The sequence below is a fragment of the Phoca vitulina genome, unplaced genomic scaffold, assembly GCF_004348235.1.
Source record: "Phoca vitulina isolate PV1807 unplaced genomic scaffold, GSC_HSeal_1.0 scaffold24, whole genome shotgun sequence".
Lineage (NCBI taxonomy): Eukaryota > Metazoa > Chordata > Mammalia > Carnivora > Phocidae > Phoca > Phoca vitulina.
The window spans coordinates 21,305,947-21,329,424 of NW_022589727.1; the positions used below are offsets into that span (position 1 = coordinate 21,305,947).

General features: G+C 48.0%; 1 protein-coding gene across 4 annotated transcripts in view; it reads right to left on the bottom strand.

Annotated features, from left to right (window-relative positions):
• Positions 1-23,203, bottom strand: part of ENOSF1 (enolase superfamily member 1) — a 29,076-nt gene extending 5,873 nt beyond the window's left edge. Inside the window, exons 1-11 of one of the 4 annotated variants that reach the window (XM_032421333.1) lie at positions 23,081-23,203; positions 17,007-17,115; positions 12,821-12,936; positions 10,931-11,017; positions 10,517-10,543; positions 8,313-8,385; positions 8,158-8,196; positions 7,705-7,784; positions 6,882-6,916; positions 4,233-4,320; positions 2,361-2,495 (exon numbers count right to left, since the gene is read on the bottom strand). In XM_032421333.1, the coding sequence (XP_032277224.1) occupies positions 2,361-2,495; positions 4,233-4,320; positions 6,882-6,916; positions 7,705-7,784; positions 8,158-8,196; positions 8,313-8,385; positions 10,517-10,543; positions 10,931-11,017; positions 12,821-12,936; positions 17,007-17,115; positions 23,081-23,164 (873 nt within the window). In that variant the 5' untranslated portion in view covers positions 23,165-23,203. Of the gene's footprint in view, positions 1-2,360; positions 2,496-4,232; positions 4,321-6,881; positions 6,917-7,704; positions 7,788-8,157; positions 8,197-8,312; positions 8,386-10,516; positions 10,544-10,930; positions 11,018-12,761; positions 12,780-12,820; positions 12,937-17,006; positions 17,116-23,080 lie in introns of those variants that run through there. The other 3 variants (XM_032421332.1, XM_032421334.1, XM_032421335.1) reach the window with 3 other exon arrangements.
• Between the last annotated feature and the right edge of the window lie 275 nt (positions 23,204-23,478).

Sequence of the window (23,478 nt, forward strand, 5' to 3'; positions counted from 1 at the left end):
CACAGGGGAATGAGAAACAGGCACAGAGCTGGTAACCGTTCCGAGATCACAACTCTAGAAAGGGGTAGAACCAAGGCTTGAACTCCAGAGCCAGGGGAGGCTTCTGAACCACTAGATAGGAAAACTTCCCTGCAGAAAAAACCCTTAATTTAGGAGCCAGGTGCCCCCGATCCTGCTACCTGTCCTGCCTCTATGTGTGGATGTGAGTGAGTCACGGACCACCCAAGCCTTGGCCTCCTTGTCCCCAGGTGAGGAGTTAGAGTGGATGGTCAGTGGGGCACCTTCTACCTTCCTGGTTTATGCTTCCAGAAACCTCTAATTTAAATGAGTGCCGTTCTCTATCTCAAAACAAAAACCAGAGTGGGGAAAAATAATAGAGGAAGAAAGCCATTTGACTTATTCATTCTACCATTTTAAAAAGCATATGTTTCTGACACTTAATAGGTACCAACTCCTATTTCTTCCTTTTAAATACTTCCTGAACCTGCTCTAGTCTCGCTGCCCTGTCCCTTTCCCGCCCGCCCTCCTAGATTACTGGGAAAGCCTCCTAGCTCTGCTCTCTGCTCCGGTTTCTTTCTGCCTGTTCCACACTCCCCTGTACCGCATCGCAATCCATCTTACATGTTTTTTCCAGTCAAATCTTCTTTGATCCCATTCTCTCCTTCAAGACGCTATGGTGACTCACTGTGTTGGGCAGCATCTTCTGCGCAGATGGACCCATCGCCCGGGCCCAGGGACCGGTCTTTCCCACAATGCCCGACGTGCACCTGCCCTCCACTGGGGGTCTCCTCCGCCCCACCTGTGCCGGCTGACTCTGCAGCTTCCCCCTGCCTCTGGTTGTCTGTGCCCACGTCATAGGATACCTCCTGCGGGGACAGCCTTCCCCATGTAAACAAAACCTCAGAGGGCTGAAGCCCCGAAGAACTTCCAATGAGACTCTCCGGGCTGGGGTGTGGGGGGGGGGGGCTGCAGGTCCCTGTGTGGGCAGGTGGGCAGCACTAGGGTGTGGCTACCCCCAAAGAGCCCCAAGGTGAAAGTCTTCGTCAAACCGTGGCCTCTGACCAGATTCTCAGAAGTTTTCGGGTCTGTTTAAACTGACACGGTCACCCTGTGGCTCCTGCTTGTCCCCCCCCCCCCACCCTGCCGTGCAGCTTTGCTCAGGGTCCGCTCTTGTCTTACCTCCACGAGCCGCCCCACCGCCCCAGCCCACCCGTGTCTTCCTCCTGTCCTCAGCACTCGGCCACCCCCCAGCCATGCCAGTTATCTTGGGTTCACGTATCTTTGTTTCTCTGCGGCTCGGCCGTGAAGTGGGGAGAACGGAGGGCACCCTGCGAACCCAGGCTTCTGGGGACGGCCTGACAGCAGGAGCTCATATGTTCATGTCCTGAGAGAAATGGGGCAGGATGGTCCCCGTAGGACCCACAGTTTCCCACAGGACTCACTGAGGTGTCCCTCCCAGAACGTGAAACTGCCTGTCCTCAGAGTGAAAATTTTCAGATTAGGGGAGAGTATAGCAATGCAGTCACCTCAGGGGGAAATCTGCTCCAGGTATGGCCCGACGGCACCGTGTTGGGGGGAAGGGGCATCGGAGGAAAACATAAGGGGAGTCAGGGTGCGTGCTGGTCAGAGAGGGGGAAGGCTTAAGACTCAACATGCCTCGTGCCAGCAGCAGGCTCAGCTACGCTGAGGACGGATGCGTGGGGCTCCCCGGACCGACACCGTCGCGTGTTCAAATCACACAACCCGTTCCTGCCCCGATTCCTCACTCACCCAACAGCCTTTGGTTTAATGTGGCTCCTGGTGGAGCTTGCTCTGGTCAGAGGGTACGGACATCTAGTGCTCCCAGAAGTTGGGAGTTCTCCTCAAAAGTGACCCGACATTCTGGCTTATGTATTTCAGTGCCGGACACTGGCGAAAGGGAGACGCTTCCTGAGAAAGGATGTTCCTCAGATGTTCTGACGTATCAGGGTCTCCCTAAACCCGAGAGGTGGGGAGGCCGGGTGGCTCTGTGCGGGAGGCGCCCCGGCGCCAGGGCTCCAGGCAGCCTCCTCGGGGGGCGGCCTGACCGTGGCCTTAGCTAAGCAAACCTTTTCTTTGGGGTCAACCAGAGGAATCTACACTTTTGTTTCATTCGGGGTGAAAAAAATATTTTAGTATCAGTCAGGTTTCTGTATTTACAAAGTACTAATCTTTGGATTGCTGGCAGCCTTTCAACTTTTAGCAGTTTACTGTCTCTAAAATAAAGAGAAATGTGAAAGGAAATAAGCAAAGGAGCTTTAGGATCTGTCACGGCCACTCCAGAAAACCAACCAAACAACAACAAAAATATACAGCGGCAGGGGCAGGAGGAGTTTTTCTACCTCGGAAATGGCTGCGTGTCCCAGAATGTCGTCAGGGGAGGTGGGCTCCTCAATCCACAGTGGCTTGAACTCAGCCAGCTTTGACATCCACTCTACCGCCTCGGGCACATCCCAGCGCTGGTTGGCATCCATCATCTGCAGGGAGAGAGAGAGAGAGAGAGAGAGAGAGACCCTCCACCGCGAGGTCTGCCTGGTGCTGACCTGTGGCAGGGCTATGGCTCTCAAGGACGAAATGCTGTCACTTGGTGCCCCCGACTGCTGAGCAAGACTTCTGGAGGGAGCCCGACATGTCCTCTGTGGAGGACCAGCATGCAGGCAGCACGAAGGTGGCCAAAGAGCAGCCGCCAAGACTGGAACTGTGGCTCCAGATGTGTCTTCTGACAGGGCCACCAGGATGTCCGCAAGTGCCCTGGGCTGGGCCCAGGAGAAGTGCTCGCCGGCCCTGGAGCTCTGGCCCAATCTGCATCGAGGTGCCACCCAACTGCATCTGTCTTGCAGTATCCATTGTTCTGGAAACTATTTTAGCACATTCCGAATCAGGCCTCATCAATTCTGAATTTGTTCACCAGTCATTTTGATGCTTGCCAACTATGAGTCTGGCACAATAATACATAACCCAAACTCTACCATTGATGAAGCACCTACTCAACCAGGCAGTTTATGGATTTTGTCCCATTTAATATTTAGAACAACTCTATGAAGCATTTCCTATTAACCCAGTTTACAGAAAAGAAAGCTGGCATGCAGAGAAGTTAAGGAACTTACCCAAAACAGTAAGTCACATAAATGACAAGTTCAGGGCCAGGCCTCTAACTCCCAGGCCCTGGCTCTCTGGAAGCCAGGTGCTGGGTGTGCAGACACCAAGAAAGGGCCTCTCCACCCCTGACATTATCACGCTTGATGACAGACATGGGGATGGATGTGTCCAGTAGAAAGTGCTAAGTGGTATGAGTTCCCTCAGGGGCCACTGTGAGGACCAGAGGACAGTACAGCTAGAATCACTTTGTATCACAAGTTATTTGGGTAAGGACAGCCCCATAAGACAAAAGTCATGTTAACTCGTGTATAAACAGTGGCATTTCTGATCCTAGGTCAGGATTCAGCTCCTATTTCTGTTAACTTATGAAACATGCCTCCAAAAGCATAAAAATATCTTACTGTGACTTTGTAAAAGTATTTTACATGTAATAAGAAACATCTTATAAAAATATGTAGTGAGGAATGACTGATCCTTACATTTATCTCTGCAAAAGTCTGGCATTTCTTCCACCTTGGCTCCATGAGACTGGCCTACCTGCTGAACCAGGCAGGACGTATTTGTTAAGAGAAATTAAATAATGACACACGAGGGCACCAAGGGGGTACCTGTTTGCTCAGGTGCATCCGTGCTAGCAAGAAGGAACAATCCCTAACCCGGATCTGACTTAAGGAGTTCTGCAGAGCAGACACATTTAAAACTATCAGCTCCTTCAGTTTTTTGTTTTTTTTTTTTAAAGAGTTCACCCATTGCAAAACCACGCAGCTGTGCCTCCTCTCACATTCAGCTTTAAAATTCCCCACGAGGAGGGCCTAGGTGGCTCAGTCGTTGAGCGTCTGCCTTCAGCTCAGGTCATGATCCCGGGGTCCTGGGATCGAGCCCCGCATCGGGCTCCCTACTCTGTGGGGAGCCTGCTTCTCCCTCTCCCACTCCCCCTGCTTGTGTTCCCTCTCTTGCTGTGTCTCTCTCTCTGTCAAATAAATAAATAAAATCTTTAAAAAAAATTTAAAAAATTCCCAACGTTCTTTAATCCTTGCTTGAGATGAGCTGTATTTGGCCCAGAACACAGGCTTCATGTAAGCTGCTCTTTCTCAATGGGAGGAGAGGACATTTACCAACGTCTTCTCAGGTCCAATCATGTTTCGGATGAGGCGGCACCTGCGGATGTCATCCTGGAGATCAGCACCCACTTTTACCTTAAACCTATAAAAGAAATGCGGTTTGGGGGTTGAGATCTGTCCCCTGACATGGCGAAGACACGCGGGTTCTCTGCCTTTGCCGACAACTCATAGGTGCTTCTAGTAACCTCTTGCCTCTCTCCCCGTTGGTCTCAGACAAGCCACTTGAGGGGCGCCTGGGTGGCTCAGTCGTTAAGTGTCTGCCTTTGGCTCGGGTCATGATCCTGGGGTCCTGGGATCAAGCCCCATGTGGGGCTCCCTGCTCAGCGGGAAGCCTGCTTCTCCCTCTACCACTCCCCCTGCTTGTGTTCCCTCTCTCACTGTCAAATAAATAAATAAAAGTCTTTAATAAAAAAAAAGACAAGCCACTTGAAAAATGACCCAGTCGATGTCTCAGGGCAACAAGGCCACATCACCTGCTGACTCGAAGTCAAGGAACTAGGAGAGCAGTTAGATCTTTTTTTTTTTTTTTTTAAGATTTTATTTATTTGACAGAGAGAGACACAGCGAGAGAGGGAACACAAGCAGGGCGAGTGGGAGAGGGAGAAGCAGGCTCCCCGCTGAGCAGGGAGCCCGATCCCAGGACCCTGGGACTATGACCTGAGCCGAAGGCAGACGCTTAACTGACTGAGCCACCCAGGTGCCCCGAGCAGTCACATCTTTAACAACACTGAGTTTTTGCTGCGCCGTGACAAGGAACGAAGAACAAAAAGCCAGTCAGCACTAAAGAGAAGAGGAGGCTGGGACAAGGAGCCAGCCCGTCACACCCTGAATGTAAAGAGTCTGACTGATAAAGACCTCCAGCTGCGCGGCTCCTTACAAGCTCAGGAGAGGTGGGCCTCGGGCTGCAGGCGCCTGAGGCTGGGGACTCACGTGACTCGGTCACAGAAGGAGAAGCAGAAGAGGTCTCCTTTATATTACAGCTGACCCCTTGCAGGGAGCTCCCTTCATCTGTTCAGATGCCCAAATAGTCTCCAGAGCCGGGTCTCTACCTCCTCCCCACGACCCCAAGCCGCGGTTTCAGTTGTCGGGAGAGAGCGTGGTCACCCCCTCGCGGGGGAGGCAGCACCACCGTGGGCGAGGCCAGTCTCCTCTCCCTCACTCAGGGACTGCTCCACATTCTCCCCCTACTTTCCTCGGTGCCTACGCTCTGTGCCAACAGAAAGCCCCGCTCGCAGCACACACCCTGGCACCCGTTGCTTCTCTCTCTTCCACTCAGCACTAACACACTCAAGAAGACGTTTCTGTCCCAGATGGGAGCTCCAGTTTCCAGATGCCAGGCTTCTGTGCTGGGAGGCCTCTGAAATCGCTCCTCAGCCTTCTGTGACTCACTAGGTACAACTGTTCCCACCTTTCCTGAGCACGTGGGGGGGGAGGGTATCAACGCTTACTGAGCACCTGTTATGACTCCCAGCTGTGCTGGCCCTTTTCAGATAAAAACATCTTATTGCAAGGAGAATCATGAATTAATATTATTCCCATTTTATAGAGAAAGAAAATGAGGTCTGGAGAGGCTGAGCAATTTGCTCCTGATCACACAGCAAGTACTTGCAGGAGACGAAGGGAAAAGGCAAGAGGTTGATTCCAAATCCATCACAACCCAAGCCCCTTTCCACTGCTTCAGGCTGCCTCCTTCAAAGTCTCACTCCCCAACTCTATTTCGCTGAGGAGTCAACAAAAATTCAGTGCCTCTCAAACTTTAGCAAGCACGCAAATCACCCTTTACCATGGGATCTCGTTAAAATGCAGATTCCTGAGCAGCAGGTCTGGGAAGAGGCTGGAGGGTCTACATTTCTGACAAGCTCCCAGGGAATGCGGACGCCCCTGCCCCGCAGGAGGCCCGTGGCCAGGCCCCGAGTCTGCGGAGAGCCGGCTGAACTAGCGCAGGCAGAACTTCCCGCCGTGTGCTACACCGATAGACTCACGGTGACCCCACATCACGAGATGATGGTCCCTCTGTGTCCTGCACTGTGTCGGGTTCGGGAGCCCCCAACAACCACAATTTATCCAGAGGAAGACCCTAGGACGTCCAGGGGTCCATATTCACACAGGAGAGAGACAGGAGAGAAGAGCCAATGGTTGGTCTGGAGAGAAACAGCCTGCAGAGGAGAAGGGCTGCCACTGGAGGGGATGAGGGGGCGCCTGGAGACTGTGGAAAACTGGAACCAGCGACTGGAAGTTCTCCGGAAGGGAAGGTTTCGATACACGGAAGCTCTTTCTAACGCGTGCAGCCCTCAAACAATGCGCCTTTTACCGGTTAGGCTCGCTGCCTCTGTAGGTTTTCAAGCATGGAATCAATGCTTCTTACTGGTAGTAAAGAGTGGATTTCTATCCTAGACTAGTGCTTGAGATGGACCATCTTCAAGCTCTGTTTCAAATCTGATGTTCTAGGATTCTCACTAGGACTCACATCTCATCTTTGGAGGAAGAGCCTGGCCTACGTTGAAACTTCTCCTATGCGTCCCTACGTGTCAGACTGTTCTGGACGAATCCTGGCCTCTTTGGTGCCTCGAATCCTGGCTCCTCTCCACTGCCAAGCCTGTCGTGACGGGGAGAGTGAAGCGCATTATCACACAAACAAGTTACCTGGTCCAGCCGTCCTTCAGTGCCTCCGTGCAGAGCTGTGGGAGAGAGGGAGACAGCCACCATCACACACCCAAATGCTCTCTCTGGTCTAATGAGAACCCCAGTTGTCTCTGATGTGCTTTCACAAACACTGGCTGCCGCATGAACCGGAGGAACAACCACGTGCTGGTGAATTAAGAGCAGGAACGCCTTAGCCAACAGAGCATAACTCCTTGTACTTGTAGGATGATTTCTTTCCTCATCTCTAGGGGAACAATTTCTTGAATTGTTCACAACATTCCTAAAAGGGAAATGGAGCATTTAGGTCCCCCTTCTTAAAGCCAAGATATTCTGCAGCATCCATAGAACGCGTGGATGTAAGGGAACCAAACAGAAGCTAGTCTTTCAGCTGTGTACAGGGTGGTGGGAAAGTCATAAATCAACCAGGCTCTGACGGCATGATGTGTGCCAGCCACTGGGCTACAGGCCTTACACAACTCACAGCATTATTCTGAGTCCCCCAAACCATCCACGAGGTACGTATCATTTCCCCACTTCACAGGGAGGAAACCGAGGCTCAGCATGGTTCAGTGAGCACAGTACCATGTGACCCTGCTGCCTCTGCCTAGGAATCAAATCCCGGGCTGTCACCTTCCAGAAGCCGAGGTGGGACACGCTAGGTCACAGAGTCTCGCACCCACAATGTGAGCGGCTTTACTTCGCTCCGGTATAAGTACTTTCAGGATGGGGCTTTGGATCCATAATGATTTAGAAAGGCTAACAAGAAAATGCCAGAAAGCCAGGAATATAAAACCTGTCTACAAAACCGGGTTCCAGTGCCCACCTGCTTCAGCGTGTCATCGGAGTACCCCAGCCAGGCGCACGACGTGGTGTAGGCAGGGTAGCCGTGCATCAGCATTTGCCCTTCTGGGGAAACACAATGCTTGTCAACATTTTGTGCTTTCCAGGCGCCTTCAGAATTACAACTGCCTTTAGCTAAGCTGCTCCCTCGGAGGATCCAGCCTGTTCTTCTGAGTCTGCCTTTCATGTGCACCCAGCCCCAAGCCCAGCCTCTGGCCACATTCACAATCATGTAATTACCAAGGATGTCAAACTAGCCCAGGTCTTCCTATTTGTCACACCCAGGGAGCTGCTTCATCCAGATGCAACCCTTTGTCAGAGGGCCTGGCTGCTGGGTAGGGGGCATTTGGGAAGATGATGCGAACCCCAAGAGGACAGGGACCCTCAAAAGGACAATGAAAGCAAAAACAATGAAGGAAATTTCCTCACCACCCACCTCTCTCTTTTTTACCAACTTGACCTTTCTGCAGTATTTCTGGAAAAAAATAAGAAGCATCATCACTTTTTCAGACAACACAGCATGCTACTACATTATTTACACATCAGCAGGTACTAGAAAACTTCCAGTTCCGTTACTCGAGTATGACTCACCATAGGCTTCCTCCTCGGTCAGGACGTCTGTGATGTACCTGAAATCGATGCAGGATAAGAGCGTCCTGGGGTCCTGGCAGCGTGACAGGAGAGGGGAAAGGCCCAGATCAATTCACAAGCAGCTTATGTTTCTAAGGATGGACTTACCCTTTCTGGGAAAGGGCCTTCAGGATTTGTGTTAAATTGTTTGGTTCTGTCATTCCTTGGTACAGACCTCTTCAGAGGGTCGGTGCCACCTCCCCAAGACATCCTCAGGCCCTCGTATGGCAACCGCTCCCCTCCCCGACACCTAGGCTCCACCAGCTCAACTAACATGGCTCCTGGAAGGAGGACTGGGCAGGAGGCAAGCACTCAGCACGAGTTAAGTGGTGAGATGAGCGCCTAGTGTCCCTCTACATATAGGTCATTTCTCCACACTTCAGGGCTGACCATGATCCTGGAGCAGCTCAGTGGGAGAGGAAAGAAGGCTGGTCTCAGAGCCGGGCCCTCCAGGGTCAACCCTGTGCCCACCGTTTATTAGCAGCCTGACCGTGGGCCATCCTCTCTTGTCAAATTGGGACAATTCACTTCACCGACAGGAACGGAACGGATTCACCATGAGCGACACAGCGCACAGCCTGGCCCTGGACCATCACTGGCTGTTCTCTCCCCTGCTCTTCCTGCCCCTGGTTCACTGCTCTGGCCACGCTGGCAAGGCGGACATCCTCGGCTGGGCCTCTGGCTGAGACCCCTCCCATCCCAGTCTAATAGCTGGGAAGCAAGCAGTAGCTTCACTCCCACTCACGTTGTACTGTGACCAACAGTACTCCACTGGTCTGTTAAAAATCGTAAAAGCTGGGCACCCGGGTGGCTCGGTCAGTTAACCATCTGCCTTCAGCTCAGGTCATGATCCCAGGGTCCTGGGATCGAGCACCGCAACTGGCTCCCTGCTCAGCTCAGCAGGGGGTCTGCTTCTCCCTCTGCCCCCACCCCTGCTCATGCTCATGCGCACGCGCTCTCTCTCAAAAATAAATAAAATCTTAAAAAAAAATGTAAAAGCTCTTTCAATGCTGAGATTCTGCCCCTTTCAAGACTATTGGCCGCTACTGAATCAGGAAATAGGATCCAAAAGAATGAAGTCACAGGCATCTTCTCTAGTGGCCCTCAAATCATTCAGTTTTGGAAGCCACCTCCTACACCCCTCTGAAAGGCTGACCTTGAGCCTAAAGGCAGCTCATGTCCTTCCCCTTTGGATGGGGCCCCACGCCGCCAGCAACTATGTCAGACAGATGGTGTGAGAGCCCGCCGCTTTTTATTTTCTCCCAGAGAAGAGGCAATGTCTGCCCACCTACAGTCTTCAAGGCCATGGTGTTCTTCGTGTTTCCTGAATTGTGATGCCAAATAATAACAGGGCCTTCATTAGTTGACCACCAGAGTTTTAGCAACCACCATGCAAGACATCACCGTGAAGCCAGCTAATGCTCAGAGGTTAAGTGACATGCCCAAGGTCAACCCGCCAGTAAGTGGTGGAGCCCAGATTCAAAACCAGGTCTGCCTGGGTCTGAAGTTCACTCCCCTTAACTTGTCCAGACTTTTTTCCTCCTCAGCTGCCAGGTGCTCGACCCTGCCATAAACAGGTCAAGGAAAAAGGAAACATCGAGGTGCCTATCTTCAGCATTTGGCTCCTTCCCTTCCAGAATCAGACAGTGGAGACCACCACAGTCTGATCCATCACTTTCTTTTAAATTCAAAATGACCAGATGATATCTTAATAATAATATTATATCTTATGTATTGTATAAGATAATAATATCTTACTAATAAAGTCTTGCTCTTCAGGAAGCACTTTTATCATTTGGTCTTTAAACAATTCTATGAGGTCCTCAGAGAAGTGATGACTATCCCCTTTTCATAGTTAGGAAACAGAGGCTCAGAGAATTTGCATTACACATGAAAACTCCACAGTGGGGGGAGGCAGGACCTAAACTCAGTGCTTTCCTTGGACCACTCTGCCTATGTGAGCACAGCCAGCTGTTACTTCAAATATCAGAAAAGAAATACTAGGGGTTAGTGGGTGTTTGCTTTATCATCACTATAGTGATCCAGAGACAATCCTGAGTATATTTACCGATTATCAAAAGGCAAGTAATCTGTGAAGTCCATCTCATTTATGTTACAACGTTATCATAATTATTTAATGTTATAATGTTAAAGAATTTACTTACCATGTCAACAAGTAACTTCCACAGAGGCTTGAAAAAAGAAAAAAAAAAAAGAAAGAAAGAAAAGAATAGTAAAACATGTGTAAAGTACCCATTTTTTCCTGAAAGTAAATGCCAACTCCCATTCTCAAACACCTGTCCTCTGGTCCACCCGCGTGCCAGGATCTCTAACGCTGCCTCCTAACCCCTCACCTTTGCTGCCCTCCCATTTCTTTCTCAGCCCTTTATAACTGACTCCTTTAGTTTCCTAACTACTTCCAGAGAGAAAAAGAATCAAACAATTCTCTGTATTTCTTTTGGAGGCCTGCTGTGTATGTCTTTTGTCATCAGAAGGCTGCTCATAGAGGAAGTGTTCATCCCTCTGCCATGCGTCGGATTATTCCACAGAATCCCCCAAATGCTCCTCCGATGAGTTACCTTTCCCTCCTGCTTGGCCCACAGGTCCCACACAGCGTTGAGAAGGGCCGCGGTAGCCAGATGCACAACACCTTTCTCAGGACCGATCTGGTTAGGAAGCAAAACACACCAGCACTTCTTAGAAATGAAAGAGATTTAGGTCTCCTAGCCAGGGACACATTTCAGGACTTAAAAGGCATCAGTAAAAGCTCATGTAGAGGTTAAGCTTTTTTTTTTTTTTTTTAATAGTTTCTAATCTATAGAAAAATTACAAGAACAGCACAAAAAACTCTTGTATATTCCCCCCACCTCTCTCTATATATGTATATGTATGTACTTATATACACACACACATATACATATACAAATAGAACATATATAATATAAATAAAATTGATTTTACTGAACCATTTAAGTTGCAGATATCATGCCTCTCGAACCCTAAAAACTTCTGTGTAGGTCCTAAAAACAAGAATATTCTCTCACATAACCACAGTAGTACAATGACCAAATTCAGGGAATAGGACATTGATAGAATACTACTGCCTAAAAGACAGTCCATACTCAAATTCTGCCAATTGTCTCAATAATGTACTTTATTTTATTAACATATTGCATTTGTTCTGCCTCTTTAGTCTCTTTTTATCTGGAACAATTTTTCTAATTTTTTTCAAAGATGTGTTGACATTTTTAAAGCACACAGGCTAGTGGACTTGTAACCATGTCCCCAATTTGGGTTGGTCTGGGGTTCCTTCATGATTGGGATTCAGGTCATATTTTTTTGGCACAAGTTCTAAGCAGACAATAATGTCATTTTGGTTTTTTACTAGGGGTATGATCTTCCAGCCCTTAGGTAAGGCAGGGTCCACAGCACTGCTGCACTGTGAGGTTACCATTTTCCTTTTCTAAGTACAGAGATTTGGGCATGCATTGATGAATCTTGCCTCAATCAGTTATGGCTACAATATTTGCAATACGGTGACTGCCTAACATTATCATTCTTTTTACATTAAGTTTTTACTCTATTATAATGACAAGCTTTTCCTGGTTGCTTGTTCACTACCTTAAATGGACCGACCCATGGATTCTTATGTTTTTCCATGAGTTACAAGCCATTACTAACGTATTTATTTTGATCCTTGAATTGTCCCAGATTTGGCCAGTGGGAGTTTCTTCAAGGGAATGCCTTGAAAAGCAAGTTCAACGTGCTTTGCAGAAAGTTCAAAATGAAATCCAAGGCAAGATGGCAAGTGCCTTCCCTTGTGCCTTTCTCCATGACTGGATGAGAGCCTGAGAAGTAGCAAAACACAGAGCTGCTGTCAGAAGACAAGGGCAAAGACCCAGTTATTGGACTGACCTTAGTGGGACAGAATCCTTTCTCTAGAGCCTCACTCTTTTCATGCCTTGAACTTAGGGTTCAAAATATAGACTTCTACACATAAAAGTACTCTGGTCTCTATCTTCTTAACTTGGCTCTTCTCTTATGTTTCTGGCTTTAATAACTTCCTCCCCCAACTCCAATACTACCCATATACTCTGTCCCCCAGAAAGGCTGCCGATTCGGTACCTAATCTTCTAGAGGGTCTAGAACACTTCTTCCATTCAAGGAGTAGGAGTAGAGATGAAGTCCGTAGGGTCTCAGGATCCAAATATGTCCAGATTCAAGTCTTACAGAAAGAAATCAATTACCTCCAAACACTGTCTAAATGGTTCAAGCCCTAATTTATCTCAATACCATGTTTGACCTTAGAATTGTAAGCCTGTTTCTGTTTTCACATTTGTTGCCATCAAAGGACATCTTAGACCTTAGTAACATTACTCATAGAAGCATTTTATAAAATTGGCCCCTTACCCATCTGAGCTGCCCGTCGCTTGTACTCATAGAAGCATTTTATAAAATTGGCCCCTTACCCATCTGAGCTGCCCGTCGCTTGTGAGCTGCCTGTAGAAGCCTCTGAAGTCACCGACGATGTCCCTGAGGTCCTTGTTAAGCACATGGTGGGCGAGGGCATTCACAGCACAGACAACTATTAAGTAAGGATTCAATTCTTGTGTATGTTTTGGTATGAAGTCAATAAATTAAGACATGAAAACACCACAAACTAATGTGGGCGTTTTATGAAAGAAACTTCAAATACAAAAGGTACATGTTTTTAAAAACTGTCCCAAATATATCTTCTGTGTTTGTCGTAAGTAATATCATACATATGGAAGAGCTGTTAATCCATACATGGAGCTTTATTTGAGTAGAGCAAACATATTTTGAATGGTTGCCGTGCGAGAAACAGAGCCATCAAGACAAAAGTTTAAGCCATACTCCCAATCTATTTTCTTGTTCACTTCGGAAAGCGTACAGGCACTTTCAAAACCAAACCCTGCTAGTTCGTTGTTCCTAAGGAGTAAGAAGACCCTGACTTATCACCAAAAAAAAAAAAAAAGTACCTTCTAATTATTGTCAAGCATAGAAAATATCTTGAATTCACAACATAACACACAAAGATGAAATGAATTTGCAATAAGCATAATACATGTAAAATGTTAAAGTACATGAAAACACTTTTCTTAAATATTACATTTCTTCCTATTGACTTACTTATGATATACTACTCTTTTCTTAAGTAATTTGAAAGTTAAACTTAATTTGGTTCAGCATGACCACTGTTTTTTTTGTTTTTTGCTTTTGGTATTCTACTGAAGGCTTTATTGTGTTATTTCAGATGAAGAATAAGTAACAAATTGAATGGCAGAGACCCTTCTACCTTTTAGTCATTCTAGAAAAACACTTAGTCTATACATCAATGGCCAAAATAATCAAATCAAGTCATCTGATTAGCCCCAAAGCAATTAATTTGTTACAAAAATTTTTGATAAACTTGTTTGGCGTTGCCATTTCTGCGATATGACTCAGACCATTTCGTAGGACAGCTGGAGAGTCGGCCAGATCCTAGGAGAAAGACCGTTTCAGTATATGAAACATGCTGTCAGGACGTGCCTGGCCTCTATGTGGAGAGCACTCAGATGATTGCACACTTGCTGTTAAATACAGCATCAGGGCTGGACCAACCATTCCATGTTCTCTAGGGCTTTTGTCAATGGGATATAGAATCATCCCAGTTCAGACATGTATTCCCTAGAACCGCGAGAAGACAGAATCCTCCTCACGCCTTAATGGTTGGTGCTCATAGATTAAAGACCTCTGAAGAGTCTGTCAGCAAGTCACAGAGAGGTACACTATTATCTAGTAAAACCTCCATCTCGTTGATGAGATGGTGGCCAGAAATCACTGATGAAGCACACCTCCGGCTTGCCCCACATGGCAAATGCATTTAACACAAGTTGAGGATGACCTCCTCTTTTACAGCTTCCCAGAGACGCAGCACTAATATATTCATCTAGAGTATGTAGACTGTCCTTGCTCAAAAGGAGGGCACTGCAAGAAACTAACTAAAATTTCGTGCATTTGACAGAAATTTGGGTACTGGTGGTCATCCACTATATGGGACAGTCTACTTCAGGTTTGCTTTGCTGCCACAGGTGGGAGATTTCGTCTGGAAAAAACTGGCCATTGAAGGCAGTGCCTTGCTGACTAACTCCTCGGGATCCCCTGGCCCAGGAAGGACACGTCCATAAGGCCTATGAATGACCATGGGTGCCCGAGCCCGAGGGCTGGTGTGAACCCTTACAGCTCTTTTTGTCTCTTTAGAAATTCTTCTTTCTTCATCTTTTTTTCCTCTATTAAAAAAAAAAAAACTATATTGGTTTATTCTATCTATTAAAAAATTAACTAAAACCCTCCCTCCCTTTCTCACACACACATACTAGCACTGCCTTCACAGTAATGAGGAAACCACTATTTCTTAATTTTTTTTTTTTTTCCGATCATAAAAGAATGAACTACCAGGTAAGTAGGCTGACAAAGGCACAGAAGAACTGTGATGAGCTAATGGAATTTTTTTCAACGTTAATGTGAATGCCGTGTAACACATTGAGACCGTGGTAAATTACCTGAAATATGGAGCAAGGTTAAAGTTAAAATGGGTTCTGTCATGTTGTGGTCGACAAAAGGCGGAAGCCGACTACATCACCGCAAAAGAGCCGTTTATTAAAGGCGTAGAGAGATGGAAATTGATTCACGCCTGGCCGAGATGCCCATCAGGACGGCTGGGGGATGGGAGTGCAGGAGGGACAGGTCAGCCAAGGCCCCAGAGCACAGAGCTCAGCAACCAGGGAGAGGAGCCTCCTATCTCCTATCTTGTGTCTCAGTGAGCACACAGGGTCCCTCCACCTCGAGCCGGAGTCAGCAAAGTTCAAAGTCTCGGCTATTAACAGAGTGGTTCCAATGGCCCTTCCCATAACATATTTTGTAAGCTTGCTGAGTGTTACGCAACGCTTGGGGGCCGCCCTATATGGTCTGCAGTATGGAGAAGGCGGCTTCATAAAGTACTCGACTTCCACCAGAGACAAAGTTGCAGGAGAAGCTGACACACGGCTCACAGACCTGTCGTGGTCAGCGGGCACCACCTTACGGAAAACATTAACAGCAAATGGTTGACTTAATGGAGAGGGAGACAGGGAATAGTTGCCGAGTCTCCTCCCGCTCCCTGGCAAATTCCTAGCTTCAAGGAATAATCTTCAAGACTAATCTCACAGGCTCACCTCTGTTCTGAAGCTGCCCAAGACCCTCCTGGACAATGAACTAAACTTCTGTGTAACTTGTACCAGCTTTTAAAGAACTGTCCTTCTCACACTGCATGATCTTTTCTCCTATGGCTGCGTCCCTGAGAAGTTTGTGCATTCCTTCTCCGTGTATGCAGGATTCTGTCCCCTTTCTCTATCTCACTAAAATGGATCTCTCCAGTGCCTGACATATGCGAGCGCTCAAGGGAAGTCTCTTACAGAACTGGCTGAGGGCACGACTGAAGGCCAGCCCTGTGAAGAGTGGAATAGTGGCCACCTCGCATCCACTTAAAGTGCAAGAAAGGTTCCCTTGTCCTCACACACACACATATGCACATACACACGTGCGTGCGTGGGCACACTCACCTTTCATCTGCTTGACAATATTAAAATCTTTCAGTGGGGCAAGACTTCTATTTTACATCTTAGGGAGAGCTGACAGTGCAAATATCCACGGGAGAGGTTCTACTGCATCACCACCAAATTTAGAGAATCTGTTTCCTTCCTTCTTAGATCCTCACACCTCAACTGTCATCATTTGGCTTCAGACCCTAATGATCCATAGAAATTGATCTGGCAAAGGTCACCTTTTGTACTTCTTGAATTTTGTACCTTGTACATGGATTAAGTATTTCAAAACAAAAATCAAACAAATAATTTGTATTTAAATGTGGAAAGAGGGGTGCCTGGGTGGCTCAGTCGGTTAAGCTTCTGCCTTCGGCTTAGGTCATGATCTCAGGGTCCTGGGATTTAGCCCCACATCGGGCTCTCTGCTCAGTGGGGAGCCTGCTTTTCCCTCTATGTTCTCTCTCTTTCTCTCAAATAAATAAATAAAATCTTTTTTTAAAATGTTGTGGAAAGAAAGCACTTCAGGGAGTGGCTAGCTGAGCAGCTATCTGGGCCTCAGTCTCCTTATCTAAAAAATGAGGGGCCTCAAGACCCCCACTGAGCTCTCTCCAATTCTGAGAGAAGAACTGCACTCATAGCTCAATGAACAACCTGCTTTGCCCAGATACCAGCTCTGAAACAGGGCAGCCAGAGGCCCTTCCACCGTGAGGAGCAGTGGGCCTGAAACCACTCGCTGTGCAGTACTTTGAAGAGCAAGTGGCTCGCTGTGCACATCCCAATAAGCCTTGCTACACAAGTGCCCATCTGTCCTTGTCATATCCCTCAGCCGCCCGCCTAGCTCAGGCAGAGAAACAGGCCGAGATTCACGGATATGCCCGCAGTCCATTGACCCCTGGAGGAGAAGGGCCGAGTTCTGCCGCCTTTTCATTTCTTCCCATGAAACAAATAACAAACCATGAAACATTGTCTTTACTCACCCTGAACAGCGTAAATACAGAGAAAAGTAAGGTCACAACTGGAATCTAAGTGAAAACGAAGCATTCCGGAACCTTAACGAGAATGTTCAACTCACCAACTTCCGTGCCTTTTCCCAGAGTGAAGGTAAGCCCGTACCCCTTGAGCCCGTCTTCCGCATCGGTCTCTAAGACGACATAGGCAGCCGAGTAGTCAGGGTCTGTGTGCTGCAGGAGAAACGCACCCCGCCCCACAAGACAAACATGAGAAACCCAAAGGTACCCCTCAGTACATAAGACTAGAAAACGCAACAGGGGACGTTCAAGAGGAGCTCGAATCTGATGCAAGCCTGGGTGTGCCCCCCAAAAATGGAGGAGTTCTGAATGGACAAAGGGAAAGTCCGCCTGACAGATTCATATCATTTCAACAAGGGCAATGCATATTTTCAGTGCCAGTTTGCCATTAGGCCTCCTCTGATGATCAGCTCAGATTTTAATCCAGGAGTTTTTGCCTAAGCTACCTCTGCCAGCTCTCTGAACAGAGCTGTATTCACAAGCAGCCTCAAATGGAAGCGGCCAAGCCTTCAGAACGCCTCACAGAAAACTGGACTTATCTTCGCTGCAGTGTGTAGCAGGGCTAAAAAGACAACGGCGCTGGTTCAGAGATTGCTGGGCGGAAACAAAGAATTAAAACTTAAGGACAAATTAGCCCGCTTTTTGTTTTGTTCTTCTTTAAAACTTGCTACTATCAAATGGTATTTTGGTAAGTGTTTACTGACCGACTATGATGAAACTCAACACTACCTGTTGATATGGGGGATGCAGAAGTGAAAAAACCAGTCTGTCTCCAGAAATTTCCCCTCAGTAGGGAGAAGGAGCAGGTGAGAACTACTGTGTGAGAAGTCCCCAGGAAGAGCAAGGGAGCAAGGAAAGAGGAAGCAGGGTACTGAGACACTAGGAGGGGCAAGGAGACAAGTGAAGGCAGGGGCAAGGGAGAGCCCTAGGAAACCCCGAGCCTTGTGAGACAGAAGTGAAAGGCCCCTGGGCCACCGGGGTGGCAAGTGAATGAAGACAAGACTGGATAGGTGGTGTGGGGGCAGATAACGGAGACCCCCAAAAGCCAGGCAGAAGATCTGAATGCATCAATAAGGAATGTAGGATGCAACTATTGATGTATTTTTGCATAGGGCGGTGACAATTGTTTTTATTGTTATTATTATTACTACACAGTATTTGTTGCTCTGAAAAACTATTTTAAAAGCTACTTGATTTAATTTAATCCTCACAACAATATTATAAAGTAGGTGCTATTATCCCTATCTGACAGATAAGGAAACCGAGTTTATTTTTTTAAAGATTATATTTATTTGAGAGAGAGCAGGTGAGAGAGAGACAGCATGAGCTGGGGGTGGGGAGGGGCGGAGGGAGAGAAGCAGACTCTCCGCTGAGCAGGGAGCCCCACGTGAGGTTCTATCCCAGGACCCCAGGATCATGACCTGAGCCGAAGGCAGATCCTCAACCAACTGAGGCACCCAGGCGCCCTGGAAACTGAGTTTAAAGAAGCAGAATTTAAATCCCTGTGCTCAGGGAAGGGGAGGAGGCACACAGAGGCCTTTGTCTGGCACCAAAGCCTAGTGGAGAGCATTTGGTGTGAAGGGTTGCTGGGCACCAGCTGCGTATCAGAGGTTGTGCAGGTTGCTGAGGGGGCACAGACACGTCTGCCCTTAAGGAAGTTAGAGTTTAGGGGCGCCTGGGTGGCTCAGTCGGTTGGGCATCTGCCTTCAGCTCAGGTCATGATCCCCGGTCCTGGAATCAAGCCCTGCGTCGGGCTCCCTGCTCAGTGGGGAGCTTGCTTGTCCTTCTCTCTCTGCTGTTCCTCCTGCTCATGCTCTCTTTCTCTCAAATAAATAAAATCTTTAAAAAAAGAGAAAGTGGGGCACCTGGGTGGCTCAGTCGTTAAGCGTCTGCCTTCGGCTCAGGTCATGATCCCAGGGTCTTGGGATTGAGCTCTGCATCGGGCTCTCTGCTCAGCAGGAAGCCTGCTTCTCCCTCTCCCACTCCCCCTGCTTGTGTTCCCTCTCTCGCTGTCTCTCTCTGTCAAATAAATAAAATCTTTAAAAAAAAATAAAAAATAAAAAATAAAATAAATAAATAAATAAATAAAGAGAAAGTTATGGGAGCCTGGGTGGCTCAGCTGGTTAAGCGACTGCCTTCGGCTCAGGTCATGATCCTGGAGTCCCAGGATCGAGTCCCTGAGCAGGAAGCCTACTTCTCCCTCTGACCTCCCCCCTCTCTCGTGCTCTCTCTCTCACTCTCTCTCTCTCTCAAATAAATAAATAAAATCTTTAAAAAAAAGAGAGAAAGTTATAGTTTAGAAGCCATGGTTATAGAAACTCTAATAGAAGAGGCAGGACATGGTAAGTCTCTGGGAGAGATACAAACTATGGAAGCCAGGCAGAGAGCACTATGAGCGGAATGCATTTGAAGCTGGAGGAGACTTTATGATGAAAATAGAATCTGAGCTGGTTGGTTGAGGATGGGGAGCTTTCCAGTGAGGACTGAAGCTGTACACACAGAGGGGGTCTTACTGGGAGCAAACCGTGAGACAGGAGGGCCCTTGGGGCCTGAGCCCTGCAGAGGGAAGAAGGAGGCCAGTAAGGAAGCAGCCGAAGTCACTTAGGGTGTAGAAGTGATGGCAGGAGGCAGCTGACAACGTGACCCGCAGCCCCGGAGAAAGGACCCTGGAAGCAGAAAAAACAGTCAATCCCAAGAGAAGGAAGGAGACAGAAGATTTCAGATGAAGGAGGAAGTAAGCGTAAAGGTTGGAGGCAACAGGGATGAACCAGTAATTTAGTCTTTGGTGGGGAAGGAGCAGACACAAAGGAAGAAGAGAGATGTTAGGGTCAAGGAAAGGTGATTCCAAAGTGGGAATCCCTGTCTCTATGGGATAGAAAAGGAACCACTGGGAAAAGAGACTGAGGAAGAAAATACTGGAGATGGAGGGGATGAGAATGGGGGCCTCGTCAGTCAAGAAGGGTGGGGATGGGGACACAGAATAGATTCGTCTGGGAGGATAGGACTCACAGAATAAAGGGAAACATGAGAGGGTTGGTTTGGAGGCCGATGGGTGGAGATGGGGCCCACCGTGCATTTGTCTTCAGTCTTCTCCGTGATGCAGTGGGCAGTTTTCTAACTGCTGGGGGTGCGGGAATGGGAGCCAGAGGAGGGAGAGAGTGGTCTGGGAGCACAGCCACTCCTGGGAGCTCAGCAGACAATGGGGAAAGGAGAGGGAAAGTATGACTGGCTGGGAAGTGGTGGTGGTGGGGGGAGGGTGTCAGCTGGAGCTGGGCTATGAGCCGACAGCCCTGGCGCTCTCTGGAACCTTGATGAGTGCCTCAACAAGCAAGCAATTTATAAGTACAGGCCTGAGCGCTCCATGTTTCCTAAAAGGCCGATAAAAAAAAATCACAGCTGAATCCTTTACTTTTAACAGATTTGGGGGCAGTTTCAGGGCTCCTTCATGAAAATATCCTGCTTCTGATCAGGAAGCCTCCTCTGCTTCTAAGTGCTGAACAGAGCTGAATTGCTGAGTTCAGCATGTCATGAGGGTTTGGGAAGCAATACCACCCAGAACTGCAAAGTAGCACATTCTATTAAGAAGGCACATGAGAATCAGCACACAACACACCCCATATCTCTGGAAGATAAATACTTAAGTATTTATGAGTTTGCAATACAGGTATCAGAGAACCTCTCTTGACCCTGAGGTCATAAACAACTTAGGCCCAGAGACAAATTCCATTTCTTAAAATTATTCTACTTAAAACCGGGCTACTTTAACACTTCACAAATTCAAAGCAGAGAAAAATCTAGGCCAGAGCCCCTTCTACTTCAGTTTCCTCATATGTAAATAGTAATTACAGACAATACTTTTTGATGGCTTTCTCTGTATTTAGGCACCTGATGGGCATCTCATTTATTACATGAAGCAGATATTATTATACCCATGTCACCGATAAGAAAACTGAGGCCTTGGAAAGAGCCGTGATGTCCATTGACAGATGAATGGATAAAGTAGATAGAACTAGAGGCTATTATGCTAAGCGAAATAAGTCAATCAGAGAAAGAATTATCATATGAGCTCACTGATGTGTGTAATTTAAGAAACAAAACATAGGATCATAGGGGCAGAGAGGAAAAAAATAAAACAAGATGAAACCAGAGAGGGAGACAAACCATAAGAGACTTTTTTTTTTTTAAGATTTTATTTATTTATTTGACAGATAGAGACACAGCAAGAGAGGGAACACAAGCAGGGGGAGTGGGAGAGGGAGAAGCAGGCTTCCCACAGATCAGGGAGCCTGATGCGGGGCTCCATCCCAGGACCAATCATGACATGAGCCAAAGGCAGACACTTAATGACTGAGCCACCCAGGTGCCCCACCATAAGACTCTTAATCATAGGAAATAAACTGAGGGTTGCTGGAGGGCAGGGGGTGGGGGAAGTGGTAACTGGCTGATGGACATTAAGGAGGGCACATGTAATGAACACTGGGTGCTATATGCAACTGATGAGTCACTGACCTTGACCTCTGAAACCAGTAATACATTATATGTTAATTAACTGAATTTAAAATTAAAAATGGAAAAAAAAAGGAAAACCAAAGCTTAAGAGAGTGAGCGGTTTAACCCACAGCTGCTACACATCAGAGGGGCAAAGTGGTTGCATTAGTTCAAGTGTTTGAATTTTACAAGCCAATGAAATTTCAAACACTTCTTTGGAGATCCACAAAGGATTGCCAACTGGGTGTTTTTTTTTTTTAAGTCATTTAACATAATATAAGAAGGAACACAAAGATTTTAAAAAGCGGGAGTAACTTAATCTCAGACTAAAGGACATTTAAACATAATAACTTTGTTTAGTCAGCATTTTTTTTTAAAGATTTATGTATTTCATTTTTTTGACAGAGAGAGACAGCGAGAGAGGGAACACAAGCAGGGGGAGTGGGAGAGGGAGAAACAGGCTTCCCGCTGAGCAGGGAGCCTGATGCGGGGCTCCATCCCAGGACCCTGGGATCATGACCTGAGCCGAAGGCAGACGCTTAACGACTGAGCCACTCAGGCGCCCTAGTTAGCATTTTTTTTTTTTTACGAGAGACCTATTTCTAAAAAAAATATTTCAAGTTCACAAACAGCATAGGTAATGTAATGATATCAGCGTGCCCTCCACCCACTTAGGAAGCACAACATTAGAGGGCGAATTAGAGTCCTCTGGTACTCATTCCCCTCCCTCCACACAGATAACAGGTAACCATCATCCTAACATGGATGTTTCTCACTTCCCTGCATTCCTTACAGACCCAGGCAATTTTATTTTTCTCCTCTGTGGACTGAGGGCAATGAGAATCCAGTGGGTGTCAGCCCTCGGGGAGACCCAGTATAGAACTCCTTCCTGTGTTTGGGAACAACTGCACTAGACCGTGGTAGGGATGGAGAGTGTCCCTCCAAACACTATCAATAAGCAAACACGCCCTTCAGTATTTAGGTAGAAGGCTGTGCCTTTACATCTCCAAAGACTGGTATTTGCATAACTCTCAACAGTGACAAATCCCTTCTAACAGTGTTTTCAGGTAATTTCATGACAGCCCCCCTCACATGCCCCAGAATTACTACGAGCTTGTTTGTCTGCTTTCCCAGCCAGAGTGTGACTCCATTTCATAGATGGGCCCAAGATGCCCAGAGAGGTTGGCGTCTTCTCTAGGTCACACAGCAAGTTGTGGAGGGGGCAGGATCATCACCCAAAACACCCAGGCCCACCACCACGAACCCCACCAAGGTTTCAGTGCAGAAGTCAGTATGTGTTCTAGGGTTTCGTGGGTGGGGATCCAACAAGAGCATTACGCTGTTGTTGCTTATTACGCATTCTACCATTTCCAGCAAAATGCGAATCATAAATGTAACAACAGAAGTATAAAACGTCAACAAAGAAAAAATAAGGAAAGGAAAAAAAAAAAAAGCCCAGGAGTTGTGGAGAGTTTCGGGTTACTTTTATTCCCTTTCCCCTCCCGGCCTACCCCCTTTGCAAAAGCAACGGTTCCAAAGTGGGGAACCTCCGCGACCCGCTGGACTCCCTGCGCATACATGGGCCTGGACGTCCGCGGGAAGAAGCACCCGGCTGTCGCTCAGCGCTTACCATGGCGTCGGAGCCGTGGCCCCCCAGCGATGTGGGGAAGCGCACGTCGCGCACCAAGAGTCTGCAGATCCTGCCGCGCACCATGTCGCCGCGCACCCGGAGCTTCCCGAGCCGCCAATTCGGCTTCGGACACTGTGCGCCGCGGGAGGGGCGGGGCCCGGCCCCGCAGGCGCTGATTGGCCGCGCGGCCGCGCACCAGAACTTGACCGGACCCGAGTGGCGGGCCAGGATCCCGGCTCCCCGGGACGCTCTGGCCGTTCCCGCCGCGTCTGCAACCCCGTGCTGGCCCGCACCGCCCTCGCGCGGATTCGCTGCGGGTCGCGGAGGACCCGGGACTGGGGGGAGGGGGGGAGGGGTGTCCCGCGCTGCGTCGGCGTTTTGGCAAGACCGTGCCCCGC